At 46.5% G+C, this 13,723-nt stretch overlaps 1 protein-coding gene across 2 annotated transcripts in view; it reads right to left on the bottom strand.

Annotated features, from left to right (window-relative positions):
* Positions 1–12,879, bottom strand: part of EDC4 (enhancer of mRNA decapping 4) — a 33,753-nt gene extending 20,874 nt beyond the window's left edge. For both annotated transcript variants that reach the window (XM_027466073.3, XM_027466074.3), the window contains exons 1-10: positions 12,715–12,879; positions 9,142–9,298; positions 7,915–8,026; positions 7,271–7,370; positions 5,509–5,698; positions 4,299–4,446; positions 3,680–3,784; positions 2,157–2,266; positions 1,530–1,613; positions 879–974 (exon numbers count right to left, since the gene is read on the bottom strand). In XM_027466073.3, the coding sequence (XP_027321874.1) occupies positions 879–974; positions 1,530–1,613; positions 2,157–2,266; positions 3,680–3,784; positions 4,299–4,446; positions 5,509–5,698; positions 7,271–7,370; positions 7,915–8,026; positions 9,142–9,298; positions 12,715–12,793 (1,181 nt within the window). In that variant the 5' untranslated portion in view covers positions 12,794–12,879. The remainder of the gene's footprint in view (positions 1–878; positions 975–1,529; positions 1,614–2,156; positions 2,267–3,679; positions 3,785–4,298; positions 4,447–5,508; positions 5,699–7,270; positions 7,371–7,914; positions 8,027–9,141; positions 9,299–12,714) is intronic.
* Positions 12,880–13,723: the final 844 nt, after the last annotated feature.

The following is a 13,723-nucleotide window of genomic DNA, read 5'->3' as shown; positions in this document are numbered from 1 at the left end:
ACAAAAGGATAATTGCCAGAAATCAGTGCTGACATCACAAGACCAGCAAAGGAGATCACAGAACAGAATCAAGTTATGGATTCTGAACATTTATATGAAAGGTGACAGTTTGCCATTACCTAACATATGCCACAGTCATAGGAGGGTACGACCAACGCTACAGATTTAAGAATAAAAATCCACCAAACCAAAATAGGCTTTGGACTTCTGCAGTATGGAACAGTTAAAGCAGCACTCAGCTGTATGCCACGTTCTTCTCATTTTAAGATGCCAATTCAGAAGGGGCTCTACATGTGCATGTGATCATAGATGCCACAATCTACCAGCAAAAAAGTAAAATCAAAGAACAGTGCAAGCTGAGTGAAAGGATGGACTATGATATAATTTGAACTTCTGGACCTATATGGCTCAGCAAATAAGCCTCATAGAACTGCTTAAGCTCTGTTGACATAGTGGCTTCTCAAAATTTAAATCAGAAAGAGTAATAGTAGGAAGAGATCCTAGATCGGTATCTAGTATTTTTACAGAAGAAATCACTCAGTGAGTGCAATTTGGAATTCCTCTCCTAGTGCTACAGCTATACGTACGCTTTACAGACCAAAGTGAAGATGATAGGTCTTGGTAACATGAATGAGAGTGCATAAAAGGATCAGCCTCCCCTGCCTTACAGAAGTCCAACCTGACAGTCTACCACAGCCCTGATAGCTTCCAACAAACATCTAAGATCAGCAAAGGATGAGGTTCTAACTCAGGCTGGAGTAGACTCCACTGGAGATTAAGGTCACCTCTGCAAAGTAGATAGCTGGAAGTTGAGAGCTTTGTTACAATTTCTCAAAGAAAAACCAACCCTCCAGGGGAGTGAGCATATAAACACCTACCAGATAGTCTGCAGACACGTCCAAGACACAGTGCACCACATCTTCAGTTCTCTATTCTGATCTGCTCCTGTGATGAGAAATCTCCAGAAAGGAACCCTGTAGACACAACAGAATTGGTCTTAATGAGCAAGCACCTGTTCCATCAGGACATTTCACAGAAAAGTTCCTCACAAGCATGTCACAGCAAAGTTCCCAGAAAATCTTTGTTTGCAAGGCAGATTAGAAACCAGTATAGCTCTTGTAGATCTCAAGAACTATATGACCATAACTGATTGAAGAAAGAATTAAAAAAACAGCTACTCAGCTACTTTTTATATCAACTACAGTAGACATTTGAAGGACAAAAGGCCTTTCCTTTTGGCCAGGAAAAATTGACCATATCACAAACCCAAGAGGACCCATCAACTTAGAACTGTCACTACTTTCATGGAACTGACACTAGAATTAAGGTTACTTTAGGCTGTGCTCCAGGGCACTCCATCACTAGACTTAACTACACTTACTACATCTTACTACAAAGACGACAGGACTTGCTCCTGCCACAAAGCAAAATTTTTTACAAGTACAATGCAATTACAAGGAACTCTCCAAAGGCAGAGTTCAAAGGCACTACCTAATTCTGATATGCAAAATACAGGATTGGGGCCTTACTCTGGGTCTTGTTTTTTATGGTTGTCACAGAAGAGCAGGCAGGAAAGAGGCCTACCATCATGTGGTTTCCACTCATGAAGACACCTAGGAAAGAATCAGAGAAAACATCAAGTGTGCATGGAGTGGTAAATGAGGAAGCTAAAAAGTAGGATCTGACCACGTTTTCCTTTGTCCAAAGAGAGCACACCACGCTGCCATAGACAGTGACCAAAAATAAAGTAATGTCCTGCTCTTTGGTATGGTATCTTAACAAACACACAATATGTAACAGATTTCAACACTGTGATGAACAGCTCAGAGCAGCTTTCTGCTTTGCAAAAGAGAATGACTTTTTTGCAAGAGAGAATAACCGGCCAACTTTGACTAAAACCTCTGCAAAGTACAAAATGCACGTTTTCAGACACAGCTCTTTGCTTTTTTCCTAAGTTCACCAAACTGTGAGCACATGTGATATTCAGTGATAAAACAGAACTCTTCACTAACAGGTTACTTTACATTCACCCTGCATTTTTATAGCATCCTGAGAATAACCACTGCAGGTCATCCTGTAACAAAACAATTATCAGAGAAAATGCAGCTGAGCTCCGCAGCGCAGTAAGATCCTTCATTTTTTAATTCTCAAGTTACCTTGGCTCATCTTGCACCTCAATATAGATCTGCCAGAATTTGACAAAGCCATCATGACTTGCTGTGGCCAACACAGTTCCATCTGGAGAAAGCGCTCCCTCGCTCAGGTACTAAACCAAGGAGGAAAAAAAGACACAGAAAAGGAATTTTATAGCTCTTTTCACATAGGAGTTTGATTAACAAGCAGATAAAACATCGGCTTGTTCACAAGATCACAGTGATTTCTAACATATGTCTCACTAGACAACTTAAAACTTCCAAGAAAAACCGACAAGGACTTTTTTCTTGTAATAATAATCATTAACAATCCAAACAGCAAATTTAAGTGCAATAGATTATGCTGCTACTGTTCCCACCATTACTCATGTTATAAATAGAACTCACTTGGGATTTTCTGGTTTCTCACGAGCATTAAGTACTTTGTTTTAATCTAGGTGATACAATTACTTTGTCATTATCCTGTTTAAGAAATTGATCCTTTGCAGTTGTCTTTTATATTCAAAATATCACCTTCTGAATGCTCAGCTGCAGGCCTTGTTCACTGTGCTGACAGATAGAGCTATAATCATTAGGGGATTCACAGAAAAATAACAATGGGCTTAGTTTTCCCTTTCTCATCCAGCAATAAACAACAGTGTTAGGTGTTCCATTTACCAGAATACGTAACAGAGTTCAAACACAGACCAGGCTGTCAAACAGGCTCTTGGAAATAGAGGTGTTTGTCCTGGTTTCAGCTAGGATAGAGTTACTTTTCCTCCTACTAGCTGGCAGGGTGCTATGTTTCGGATTAGGATGAGAAGTGTTGTAACACGCTGATGTTTTTTAATTGTTGCAGAGCAGTGCTTACGTTAAGCCAAGGACTTCTCAGCTTCTCGCTCTGTCCTGCCAGCGGGCAGGCTGGGGGTGCAGCAGGAGCTGGGAGGGGATAGACCCAGGACAGCTGACCCAAACTGGCCAAAGGGGTATTCCATACCATCTGGGGTCATGCTGAACAATTTATAGGGGTGGCTGCTTGGGGTTAGGCTGGGCATCGGTCAGCGGGTGCTGAGCAACTGCATTGTGCATCACTTGTTTGTACACATTTTAGTAATAGATTTTAGACAGATTAGTAGATTAGACGGATTTTCCTGTATTAATAAACTGTCTTTATCTCAACCCACAGGCTTCACTTTCCCATTTCTCTCCCCAATCCCAGAGAGGGAGGGTGAGTGAAGGGCAGTGGGGTGCTGAGCTGCCGGCCGGGTTAAACCACAACAGCGTTTCAAGAGCCATACTCAAAGCAAATGCCTACAAACCCACTCTGGCTCTTGAAAAAAAGGTTACTTACCACTAACTCATGCACATAGCCAGTAGCAGGCTGTGGGTGATAGGCTGGATTGGTAAGAACCTATTTTTATTTTTTTTTAAACAGCAAAATGTCCTAAGAACTCCAGCCCCTGACACATTAAAACCCAAAGAAAACCTAAATGATGTGCAGTGATCACCTTTGCGACAGTAGTAAAGAAAATGAAATAGATTCATACCGTGCTGTGGCCTTTCACTACGATGAAGCCTTCTTTGATGTTAGGCACTTCCACTGGCCAGGAGCTGTTGTTTGTTCGGATAATGTCCAAATCCCATACCTCTGCCTGGAAAACAAATGTGCATACACATAGGCTTGTTTCTACAAGCATTGGTCTGACCCAGTTGAGAATTTCACATTTTTACCTGACATATCAGCCCAATGGCAACTATGTGACACAAATCTTCCTTTCCCCACCTGCTTTGGCCATTAGATGCTTTCCTGGCACCCAGCTGTACGTAAGTACTGCTGGTCAAAGTCATCGTTGCTGCTCACCAGCCCCTCCCATGGCTACTGGCAAAGCCTGAATAAATGAAAGATGCCTCTGGCCCTCCACATTGTTGCTAGTGGTCCTCACTATTTGGTGGTGAGCAAAAGTTCTCACTTCCTTTTCTCTCGAGCCCCTGAGAAAGATCAGCACCACCTCTCCTCAGGTGAGAGGAATCCTGAATCTCATTACTGAAGGATCCCTGGCATGGACTAAGCAGAAGCCTTGACATCTCTAACCATATGGGCTCTTTATTAGATTCTCTCCTCTAACGGTAATAAGGATCAGTCTTTCAAAGGCAACATTTCCTTACCCTGTCTTCATGCAGCAATGCCAACGTTTGACTTCCCTCTTCACCATTCTCTTCATTATCATCTGGGATGAAAGGACACCAGATGATTCTCCGAGAGGTGTTCAGTGGGGTATTGTCAGGCCGCTTGATGTTCACCAAGATCTCCTCTCTGATCACCACAGTTAAGAAACAAAACTTTCTGGCTGTAACTGATATTCAGCAATAACCTATTCAGGTTTGCTCCTCTGGTAAATACTATTAAACCTCAATTTTTTTTGGCTTACTGAGATTCAAAAAGAAATTAGCTACAAGTACTCTGCTAAAAGTAAAAGGCAGGCAACTTTTCTTCTCAGTTGAAAAGTAAAAGTAAGAAGTTAATAGTTCTCATAATTTTTTCTTGCAGACAGGAAAGCGATAAGCACAACAGGAGCAAATGCTGAACGTGCAGTCCATGCAACTGCTGATGGACAGATTAAATGATTTCAGCTAGCATTGCAACAACACAGAAAGACAGAAAAGCTACCATATTACCCCAGGCTGAGTGCTCTGGTCCATCCATACAAATCAGTTCTTAAACAACTACAACCACCTTTGCTCCAGTTGCTATTGGAATGATTGTATACAATTACAATTCAGAAGCCACAGCTTAACACACCACATCCCACAGACTGTTGTGCTTCCCAAAAGCACTGAAAAGTCACTCCTAGCATTTAAAAGAAAATTATTTGGGGCAATGAATCAAGCAGTAAAATAAATTCCAGTACCACCAAAAGAACTAGAGTGACAGGTTTGGAAGGAAGTTACTGAGCAAGAGGATAATATTGCATCTTCTTCCTCAGAAGAGTAACCGAGGTAAAGAGCTAGAACCAGAGAAATATGAGTAAAATACTTTGTCACATGGCTGAGCTGACACTGTCCATGTTTAAGGCCAGCAAGTACAGACACTAAAATCCTTCTGGGCTACTTTTGCGGGGACCAGAAACTACTTTTTACTAGACCAGAGCACAGAGATGTCACCCCTACAATTTCAAGTTACAGCTTCAAGTGCAGAATACAGGCACAGGCTGATCAAACAAACACTCATCTGATACTCTGGGATGGGCAGAACTATTGACTTCCCTCCTGCAAGCTGCTGTTCTGACAAGGCTATGAAATTGGTTGCAATTCTGAGGTTGCATTCACGTGTAACCCCTATAAAAACATTGATGCGAGGCTTGCTTCGACAAGATACTGGATTTTGTCTTTATCCATGGACAGGCGCCAGACAAAAAGGTTGCCAGCCTCATCCAGGCACGCCAGCTGGTTGGAGTTGAGATGAGCAAAAGCCAGGTCTGCCACGCCACCCGTGAATCCCTTCAACAAGGTCCTCTCAGCAGTGCTGATGCTCAACACTCGCACCATGGCGGAGCCATTACTGGCAGCTGCAGAAAAGACAGAAGGAAGAAGTCACCATTTATTTATCTGGGCGGTTTCCCTGCAGGGCTGCCTTTGTCCCCCAGATGTCAACTTGTCATTTCCAGCATCCATTCTGCCATCAGCTGCCATCAACTGGCAGCACACTGAAAAACGGAAAACCCGTATCAGTAGACACCTCCTCTAATAAGCCCTTTCAAGACCCAGTGTATGTGCAAAAACATTCACCAAATTTTTCAGCTTTGGTTCACAAAGGAAATACAGTAACAAAAGGGATTTTGCCTGCCTTGTAAGGGGCAGCTTAATTCCCAAGATCTTCTGTAGTGTTTCTTGAGTACCACAAGTTCTAAGATGCTCTGCTTTGAATGTAGCCAATCTCACGATTCTCATGAAAGACGCTTTCACTGAACAAAATACCTAAATCTTTATCCCAAAATGATTATGAAGCTACCAAACCTCCAAGATTCACCTTCTTTGACAACAAATTAATTTTAACGACAATTCCATTTTCAGTAACTGGACAAAAGGAGTCACTGAGAGGCAGGTAGCTCAAATACATCTCCAGTAAGGAGACGTAAAAAGCACAATCATTCACCTAGGAAAAAGCACCGCTTTTTGCCTTGCGTGGCTGAAAAGAATGTGATTCACTGCATGCATATTCTAACCAAAGTTTTCAGCTTTTCCATTTCAGACAAATATCAGACAAATATGCAGACAGTCTTATGGAAACCATATTGTTTCTGCTGCTAACTGCCCAAGGCAGCCCTGGCAGATCACTCAGCTTTCCATACTTTTACCGCACCCAAGTTTTCATACTTCAAAAAGAGGCAAGGCATCCTAAAAACACCTACTCTAGGATAACCTCAGCTAAGAAAAATGCAGAAGTGGAGTAGTGGCTTTCATAAAAGGCCAGAGAAACTGATGGGTGCTAGAACTGAGAAGAAAGGAAAGAGACAAGGGAGTCCCAAACACTGTGTGGGAGCAGAAAGAGACATTTCAGATGGGTAAGTACTCCTTTGTTTCATATATTTTGTGAAACAATCTTTCCTTGTGTTGTCCTGCTTTTCTCTCCTTTCCTACTACAAAGCATACTGCATCCACACTGCTCTTTGCCTCCTCTAAATTTAGCCTTAAGCTCAACTCTAAATTTATGCAAGCAAATCCACCACAAACATCTATCTGCTCAAATTACTGTGGGGCTGCTTCTGTGCTTAGCGACAAAGAAGCTCGTTTGCTACAGAATTATTTAATTACACAAATAATCTGAACATCAGCTTTCTGTTCAGTGAAACCAACTTAGTCCTTCAACTTTTTCTCCCTCCTACTGATTCCTTCTCTTTCTTATATTTCTGCCTTCAGAAAAGCTTCCTGCCTGGTGGAAATTCTCCTGCAGCACCAACTCCTTCCTCTTCTGTAGCTCCAGCTGCCCTTTTATTCCCGTCAGAACAGCATGCTGATCTGGGTATTGCAACAAGGTTCACTTATTGTCAGTTACTTTCTTCTGATACAAACTTTGCCTCTTACAAAGATATCCACAGCAAATCAAGAGAAATCACATCCAAGACAAGCAGGTACCTCACCTCTAAGGGCATAAGCCAGGTAAGAGTTTGAAACAGCTATCAGATTGCCGTAGTAGTATTTCTGCTCCCAGTCGTATCTAGCAACAGGCTGTATTTTCACCTGCTCAAGAGAAAGGAAAAAAAAAATTGTGAGAAATGTCAGGAATAAACCTTTTCCTGGAACAAACTTGCCAAATATATGATTTCCTCTAGGAAAGGTCTGTAATGCTTGACCTTGAGCTCTTTGTGTTGTATTTTCTCTTTCTCTTTCTTCTTTGAGGAGAGGGGGAGTGAGGCAGCGGTTGTGGTGGAGCTCAGCTGCCCACCCAAGTAAAACCACCACACAGGGATAACACGGTACAGTATTCATTTATGATCTGAACTCCCTTCATTCATTGCACATCAAGGAGTAAAATGATACAATATGGAATATTTGATTATTCCTGAGAATTAGAAGGTAACTTGGCCATGCTCTGCAATAACAATCAATTACAAGATGCTGCTTCAATTATTTTCTCCTTGCTAAGCTCTCTGCCAAATTTCTACCTAACTACAAGCTTCTACAACACAGGAAAGACAACAGTAATTTCTGTTTAAAATATTCAAGTGCTGAACTGATGTAACTAAAAAGAATAGACAGAACTGTGCTTTCTCATGTTCCTTACCTTGTTACTTCCTCGGGCCTTACTTGTGATGCTGGAATCACTGCTGGCCACTATCTCCACATCTTTTGCTGATATTACTGTGCAAGTGGAGCTGTCATCACCAGAAAGGCAGCTTTTAAGAAAAAACAAAGAAGAAAAGATGAGACAGGACTCCAAAGGAAGACAACAGAGGTCAGGTATTTGTTGTTCATAATGCTAACAGCAACACAGAAGGAATATCTGTGTATCTAGGAGGTTTGAGCTGAACGACTGAAAACAGAAATTACTTTCAGTTACGAGTCTCCCTTCCCAGTATACCACAGGTTTGAGAGAGCCAAACACCTCGTTTATTGAGCTTAAAAACCTTCACTCTTCTCACAGCCCCTTAGCCTATTTGACTTGAGCACAGACCTAAATTTGGTTAAAGTAGCCTTAAAGTTGCTTACTATCCAACACCATAAGGTGCAAAGAGACCAAAGCCAACCAGCTGAACGTCATCAACAGAGCACGTCACTCATGGTCTCACAGAATCGCCTCTCGAAACTACACAGAGAAAACCCAAATAAAAGGTATTCACAGGAGCTCTGATGTTAAGAAGAGTTAGTGCACAAAGCCAATGATTACGCTAATTAGACTGATGTATGATAGAGGTTCTGGGTTTGGAATTACTCCCGTGACAAAGAACAAGCCCAAACTATTCTACATGCACATGTTCTGCATATAGCAGGAAAAACAGTAAAACCTGGTGTGCTGTCCCAAACACACCAGTGCACACACGCAACTAAGCAGAGATGGGAAGACATCTAGCTGAGGTGCAGCTGTTCTAAGTCACGGGGGGAGAAATACTCTGACAAGTGCAAAACTGGTGTAAGTTACCTCTCGGGTAACTTGGGTCCCTGCAGGAGTCTAGCTGGAATTCTACATGAGAATGCTGAGTTTCAGCCCCAGCCCTGCTAACACAACTCCATCCTGACTTGCAGTGTCTGTCGTGTGTCCAGCCCTGCACTTCTTCTCCCTAAACAGCTCTGCCAATATTCCTCAGCTCCTGAACAGCAGCAAGGATGTCAGGCTGCGTGCCTCAGCATCCCAAACACCACAAAAGCTCAGACCAGCAGCTCTGGCTCACAACCGTCAGCTGAACTCCACGTAAAACATACCATCAGACCCCCAGCATGCTCATCCAGGCCCAGCAGAACCAATTTTTAGCCATTTTCTATTCACTCCCAGCCTTTTTTGAACAACACTTACATGACTTGCTTCTCCTGTAAGGCTCCCAGAGAAACGTTGCGATGCACCGGTTTCGCCAAAGAAGGTCCATCGCTGGCCACGATGGGATCAGGCACCAGCAGTCCGTTCAGGTCTCCATTGTAGGAATTTGATGGTCTCTGGTTCTCGTTTACTGAACCTAGGAAAAAGCATTACCAACCATGCACAGTATCCGTTAAAAGAAATAGCGCTGTGTAAAACACTACCGTCAGATGTTTTTCATCAGGTTCTTCTGATCTATCAGGGAGAATATGTTGAATTGGTTAGAAAAAGTGTTCTTCTCTAAAAAGGATGCGTAAGATCTCCCACGTAAGAAACCTGTATCACATACAAGAGCGCAGTCATAGGTCTGGTCTCACACAAGCACTCGCAGCAGACCAGAAAGACCAATGAAAGAAGAGGGAAGTTGGGTTCAAGGAGCAAATATTCTAGGATCAGAACTAAGGTGATAATTTAGATTTCCTGTATCTCAGTCAGATTCAGGGCCAAAGGGTTCTTGAAGTGTCATTTCTAACCCTTGTGCCTGAAGAGATCTCTGAAGTTCATCAAGCACGTACGGTGGTCAGCCACAGCACTTGGGTTTGGTTGGAAATAACACACTTGTTACTTTCCAAAACTGGCTTCTAAGACCTGACCTCAAAAGCCAGGTGTTCTGCTAACCCAGCTATGAAGCTGTGCAGCTGTGCCTCTGGGATTCCCACAATTCTCACTCGGTTTACTCCTCACACGGGAAGTCTGCAGCACTCAAGTTTTGTGCAAAGCAACCATTTGCTCTGATTTTCAGCTGTGCCTTCACGTATTTGGCCAAGAACAAGTTGCCTGGTGGCCTCCATGCCTTCTGAAGGCTTCCAGAAGGGGACAGACGTAGCAGAGGGGTGCAGGAGACTCTTCCCTCTACTATTAGTAAGGGAATAGCCTACAATCCCCACTGGAGATCAAACCCCCTCCACCTTCACTTACACTTCAGCGCACACAAGTCAGAGCCACCTGTCTCAGCGACCTCCTTGCTCGAAATTTTCACTGGTTTTAAAATCCGCAATTCTGCGCACCGTTGCCAGGTAACTGCTGCAAGCTCGTGTGAAATGGCTGCTCCCAGGACCAGGAGCGCCGCTGTTACTGGCACACGTAACAGACCTCTGAAACATCTCCTCTGCAAGCAAGGCGAGCTTTCTATGACCAACCAGATTTCATTGCTTTCATGCATCAGGATGAGCACTGCTGTATACAGAAGCAACCACAACTCCTGAACTTGCCAAAGGAATGTTTAAGAGCTGCCTGCTGAAGTCCCCGGTCATTAAATCTGCAGTTACACCATGGCCACAAGAGGCCTGTGCAGCTACAGGGTGTCCCAGCGCAGAGACTGCTCGGGCACCCACCTGGAGCAAACCTCAGTTTACCTGTGCTGCACTCACACAGAATGGGGAAACTTCAGGTCACCGAATGACATCTTGTGACCACCCAGCCCACCTGTGCCACGCTTGCTGTTGCAGCATTTGGGCTGTGCCCACCACTGCTACAGCGTGTGGTGGGCGCTCGTCCAGCTGCAGCAGCTTCCACCTGCTGCAATTTATTCTTTGTGACCAAAAGCAGGACAGTAATCACACAGAAAAAGCACCCAGGCTGACAGAGTGAGACAACACAGTCTTTCCTCTATGTGCAGCAAGAGGAACAGCTCACGTAATTATCTCTGCTCTTCTGTGGACAGTAACAACAGCTCCATGGGAAAGGGAAGAAGAAAACACTCCGCAGAGGCTGATGGAAACACCCCACAGCAGGACACTGAAGTGCAGGAATGTGCTCAGCCCATCTTAGTCTTGGAGGGAAGCAAGCGAGCAAAGGTGTGGCCTGCACGCAGTCCTGAAGAGGAGGGAAGAGGCTCAGCGTTTAGCAAGTACATGAACAAAACCCAGTGTTAACGAGACTAGCACTGGCTTCAAAGAGAAACAATACCAGTTACGTTCATCACCTCTCTATAAGGCAGGAAAGAAGGAACAGAGTCAGGATCCAGAATGCTTCCTGCTCCCACCAGCACCTTCACCAGGAGATGTTCCTTTGCACCGAGCAGAGCACAGCCCCGATACCTGGCACACGAGCAGGGCGGGTACAGGTAGCACTCGTTCCCCCTTGCTGCAGCCACAACCTCAGAAAAGGGCTGTGGCTGCCAAAGCAGCAACCGATGCACACCGAAACCCAGAGAAACCCACGTCAGGAGAATGTGTGGGGATCGTGGGTGGCGTTTGCACAATCACCAAACCCCCAAAATCTACAGAAGTGTTATGACAGTTGCAAACTTTTTAGGGCAGCGAGTGATTCTTGTCATCTACTGGGGCAGCACCCAGGATAACAAAACGCTGCTCAAGGCCACCTGCAGCCGGTCTGGCAGCACCTTCCTAGGGCTGACAGCCATGGAGAATAGCTACACTGCTCTCTGCACGATGGGAAAACCTGCCACAGGGGGAGCAACAGAAAGTGGAACTAGAGAGGACTTTGACCGCAGAAACTTTCCACTAGACAAGGCGTGATTCATGGAGTTGCTTCTATTCTCTTTCAGGAGCCTTGAAAGCTTCCCTTTCTTCAGACACGCTAATAGGATGTTCTGAGGCTTTAAGCTGGCAAACACGTCTTCTCGCTTTTTACTTTATTTTGTCCTGTTCTTTCAAGTCTACGCGCTACTTACCGCCTGGGCAGTGCTTCCTGCTAAGAACTGCTTGGTTACAGACCCACTTACTGCCTGCATGCTCCTTTTCCTCTCAGCTGCTTTCTTATGCACTAGAGCTGACAGAGATGGAGAATGAGATGCAGGGGACAGGAGCGAATATGAAAGAAGAAGCATGGCAAGAAGTAAGGCATCCTCAGTAAATAACCCCTTTGCTTCTACCAGCAAGAAAAGCTGCTCCAGGGGAAACTCAAGCTTCTTTTCTCTCGTGGTGACAACTCCAACTGCCTCCCCCCAGCACCCGGTCCCCCACAGCCCTGAGCCCAACCTCTCACCCCTGGGGCCGGGCAAAGCCAGCACAGGGGGCAGCTGCTGGGGAGCCAGCACAGCGGCACGGACAGGCTGGCTGCTGGCTCTGAGGACACCTGAGAGCTACATTTCCTCAGCAGGAGCACAGCGTGGGCATCAGTGCCCCCAAACCCTTCGCTTCTGGGCAGAAGGCCCATGAATTAAGCCTGGGTTTGGCCGAAGGGCTGCACCAGGCAGCGATTTTTTGGCTGGCCCGGCTTCCAGCAGGACGCAGCCCGCTGAAGGCGAGGCGGAGAGGCAGAGGGAAGAGAAGAAACCCCATAAACGCCTCACGAAGCCGCCAGCTCGGGGCTCGGCCACCACACAAAGACGCGGCTGAGGGGAGCGACCGCGGGCAGCCCGGGCACCCGGGGGGGGCGTTGAGGAGCCTGCAGGGAGGCTCCGGGGAGGAACCGGGCAGCAGGAGCCGGGCCAGGAGGCCCCAGAGGAGCGGCGCTGCCCGGCGGGCGGTGCCCGGAGCTCCCCGCGGGGCTCCTCGGAGGGGGCCGCGGCCTCTCCCGGAGGCGGCGGCGGCCGGGCCCGGGCCTCACCTCCCGGCCGGTCCAGCTTGAGGATGTCCCGCAGGTGCTGGGTCGCGTCCTCGATGTCGATGCTGTTGGAGGAGGCCATGGGGCCCGCACCGACACCGCCACAGCCGCGCTGCCCCGGCCCGCACCGCCCCCGCTTCCGCCTCCGGTCCTCGCCGCCAGGGCTCCGGGTGGAAAGCGCGGCCTGGCCGCCGCGTTCCGGGCGGGGCCGCAGCGCCTCAGCCCCCCCCCTCAGCCCCATCTCCCCTCAGGGATATCTCCCCACAGCCCCATCTCCCCCCAGCCCCACGGTCAGAGCCACCCCGGGCCCTCCCCTCGCTTCTAGCAGGCTCCCTGTCCCCTCCAAGTGAATATCCTTGAGGGGAGCTTCCAGCACGATTTCCCCTATGCTGTGGTGAAGGGCAAGGCTGCTGGGTTTGAAACAGCACCAAGGCAGCGCAGGGGTGTAAAAACATGCCACAGACCCAAAAAGGGTCTGACCCTAACGTCAGCTTTGCAGAAAGGCTCCTCCAAGGGAAACAGCAGAGCTGCCTGAGCACCCAGCTGCCTGGGATGCAGTTGGAGAGCACAGCCCCAAGCTCTGCTGAGAGGTGAAAGGAATCACAGAATTTCTAGGTTGGAAGAGACCTCAAGATCATCGAGTCCAACCTCCGACCTAACGCTAACAGTCCTCCACTAAAACATATCCCTAGGCTCTACATCTAAACGTCTTTTAAAGACCTCCAGGGATGGTGACTCCACCACTCCCCTGTGCCAGCTTCCATCTCCTTGGGAAGCCTGAGCTCAGCCAGGCAGCGAAGTCCTCGAAAAACTGGGTCAAATGGCTTAGTCAGGTCTGGAGGTAAAGCGTATGTGACTCCACTCACATGCCATCTCGTGCTGGAAAGAGTAAAAACAATTTGGGAAGTCCCTTCGCTAGTGAAATGCTGCCACCTCCAGGGGTGGAGATATATGACAGCCAACCGTGTACAAAAAAAAATTCCTGCACGGCAAATGCAGTACCAACTCCCAG

The sequence above is a fragment of the Anas platyrhynchos genome, chromosome 12 (genome assembly GCF_047663525.1).
Source record: "Anas platyrhynchos isolate ZD024472 breed Pekin duck chromosome 12, IASCAAS_PekinDuck_T2T, whole genome shotgun sequence".
Taxonomy (NCBI): Eukaryota; Metazoa; Chordata; class Aves; order Anseriformes; family Anatidae; genus Anas; species Anas platyrhynchos.
Note: the sequence above shows the minus strand (reverse complement) of the source record. Positions and strands in the feature narration are given on the sequence as shown.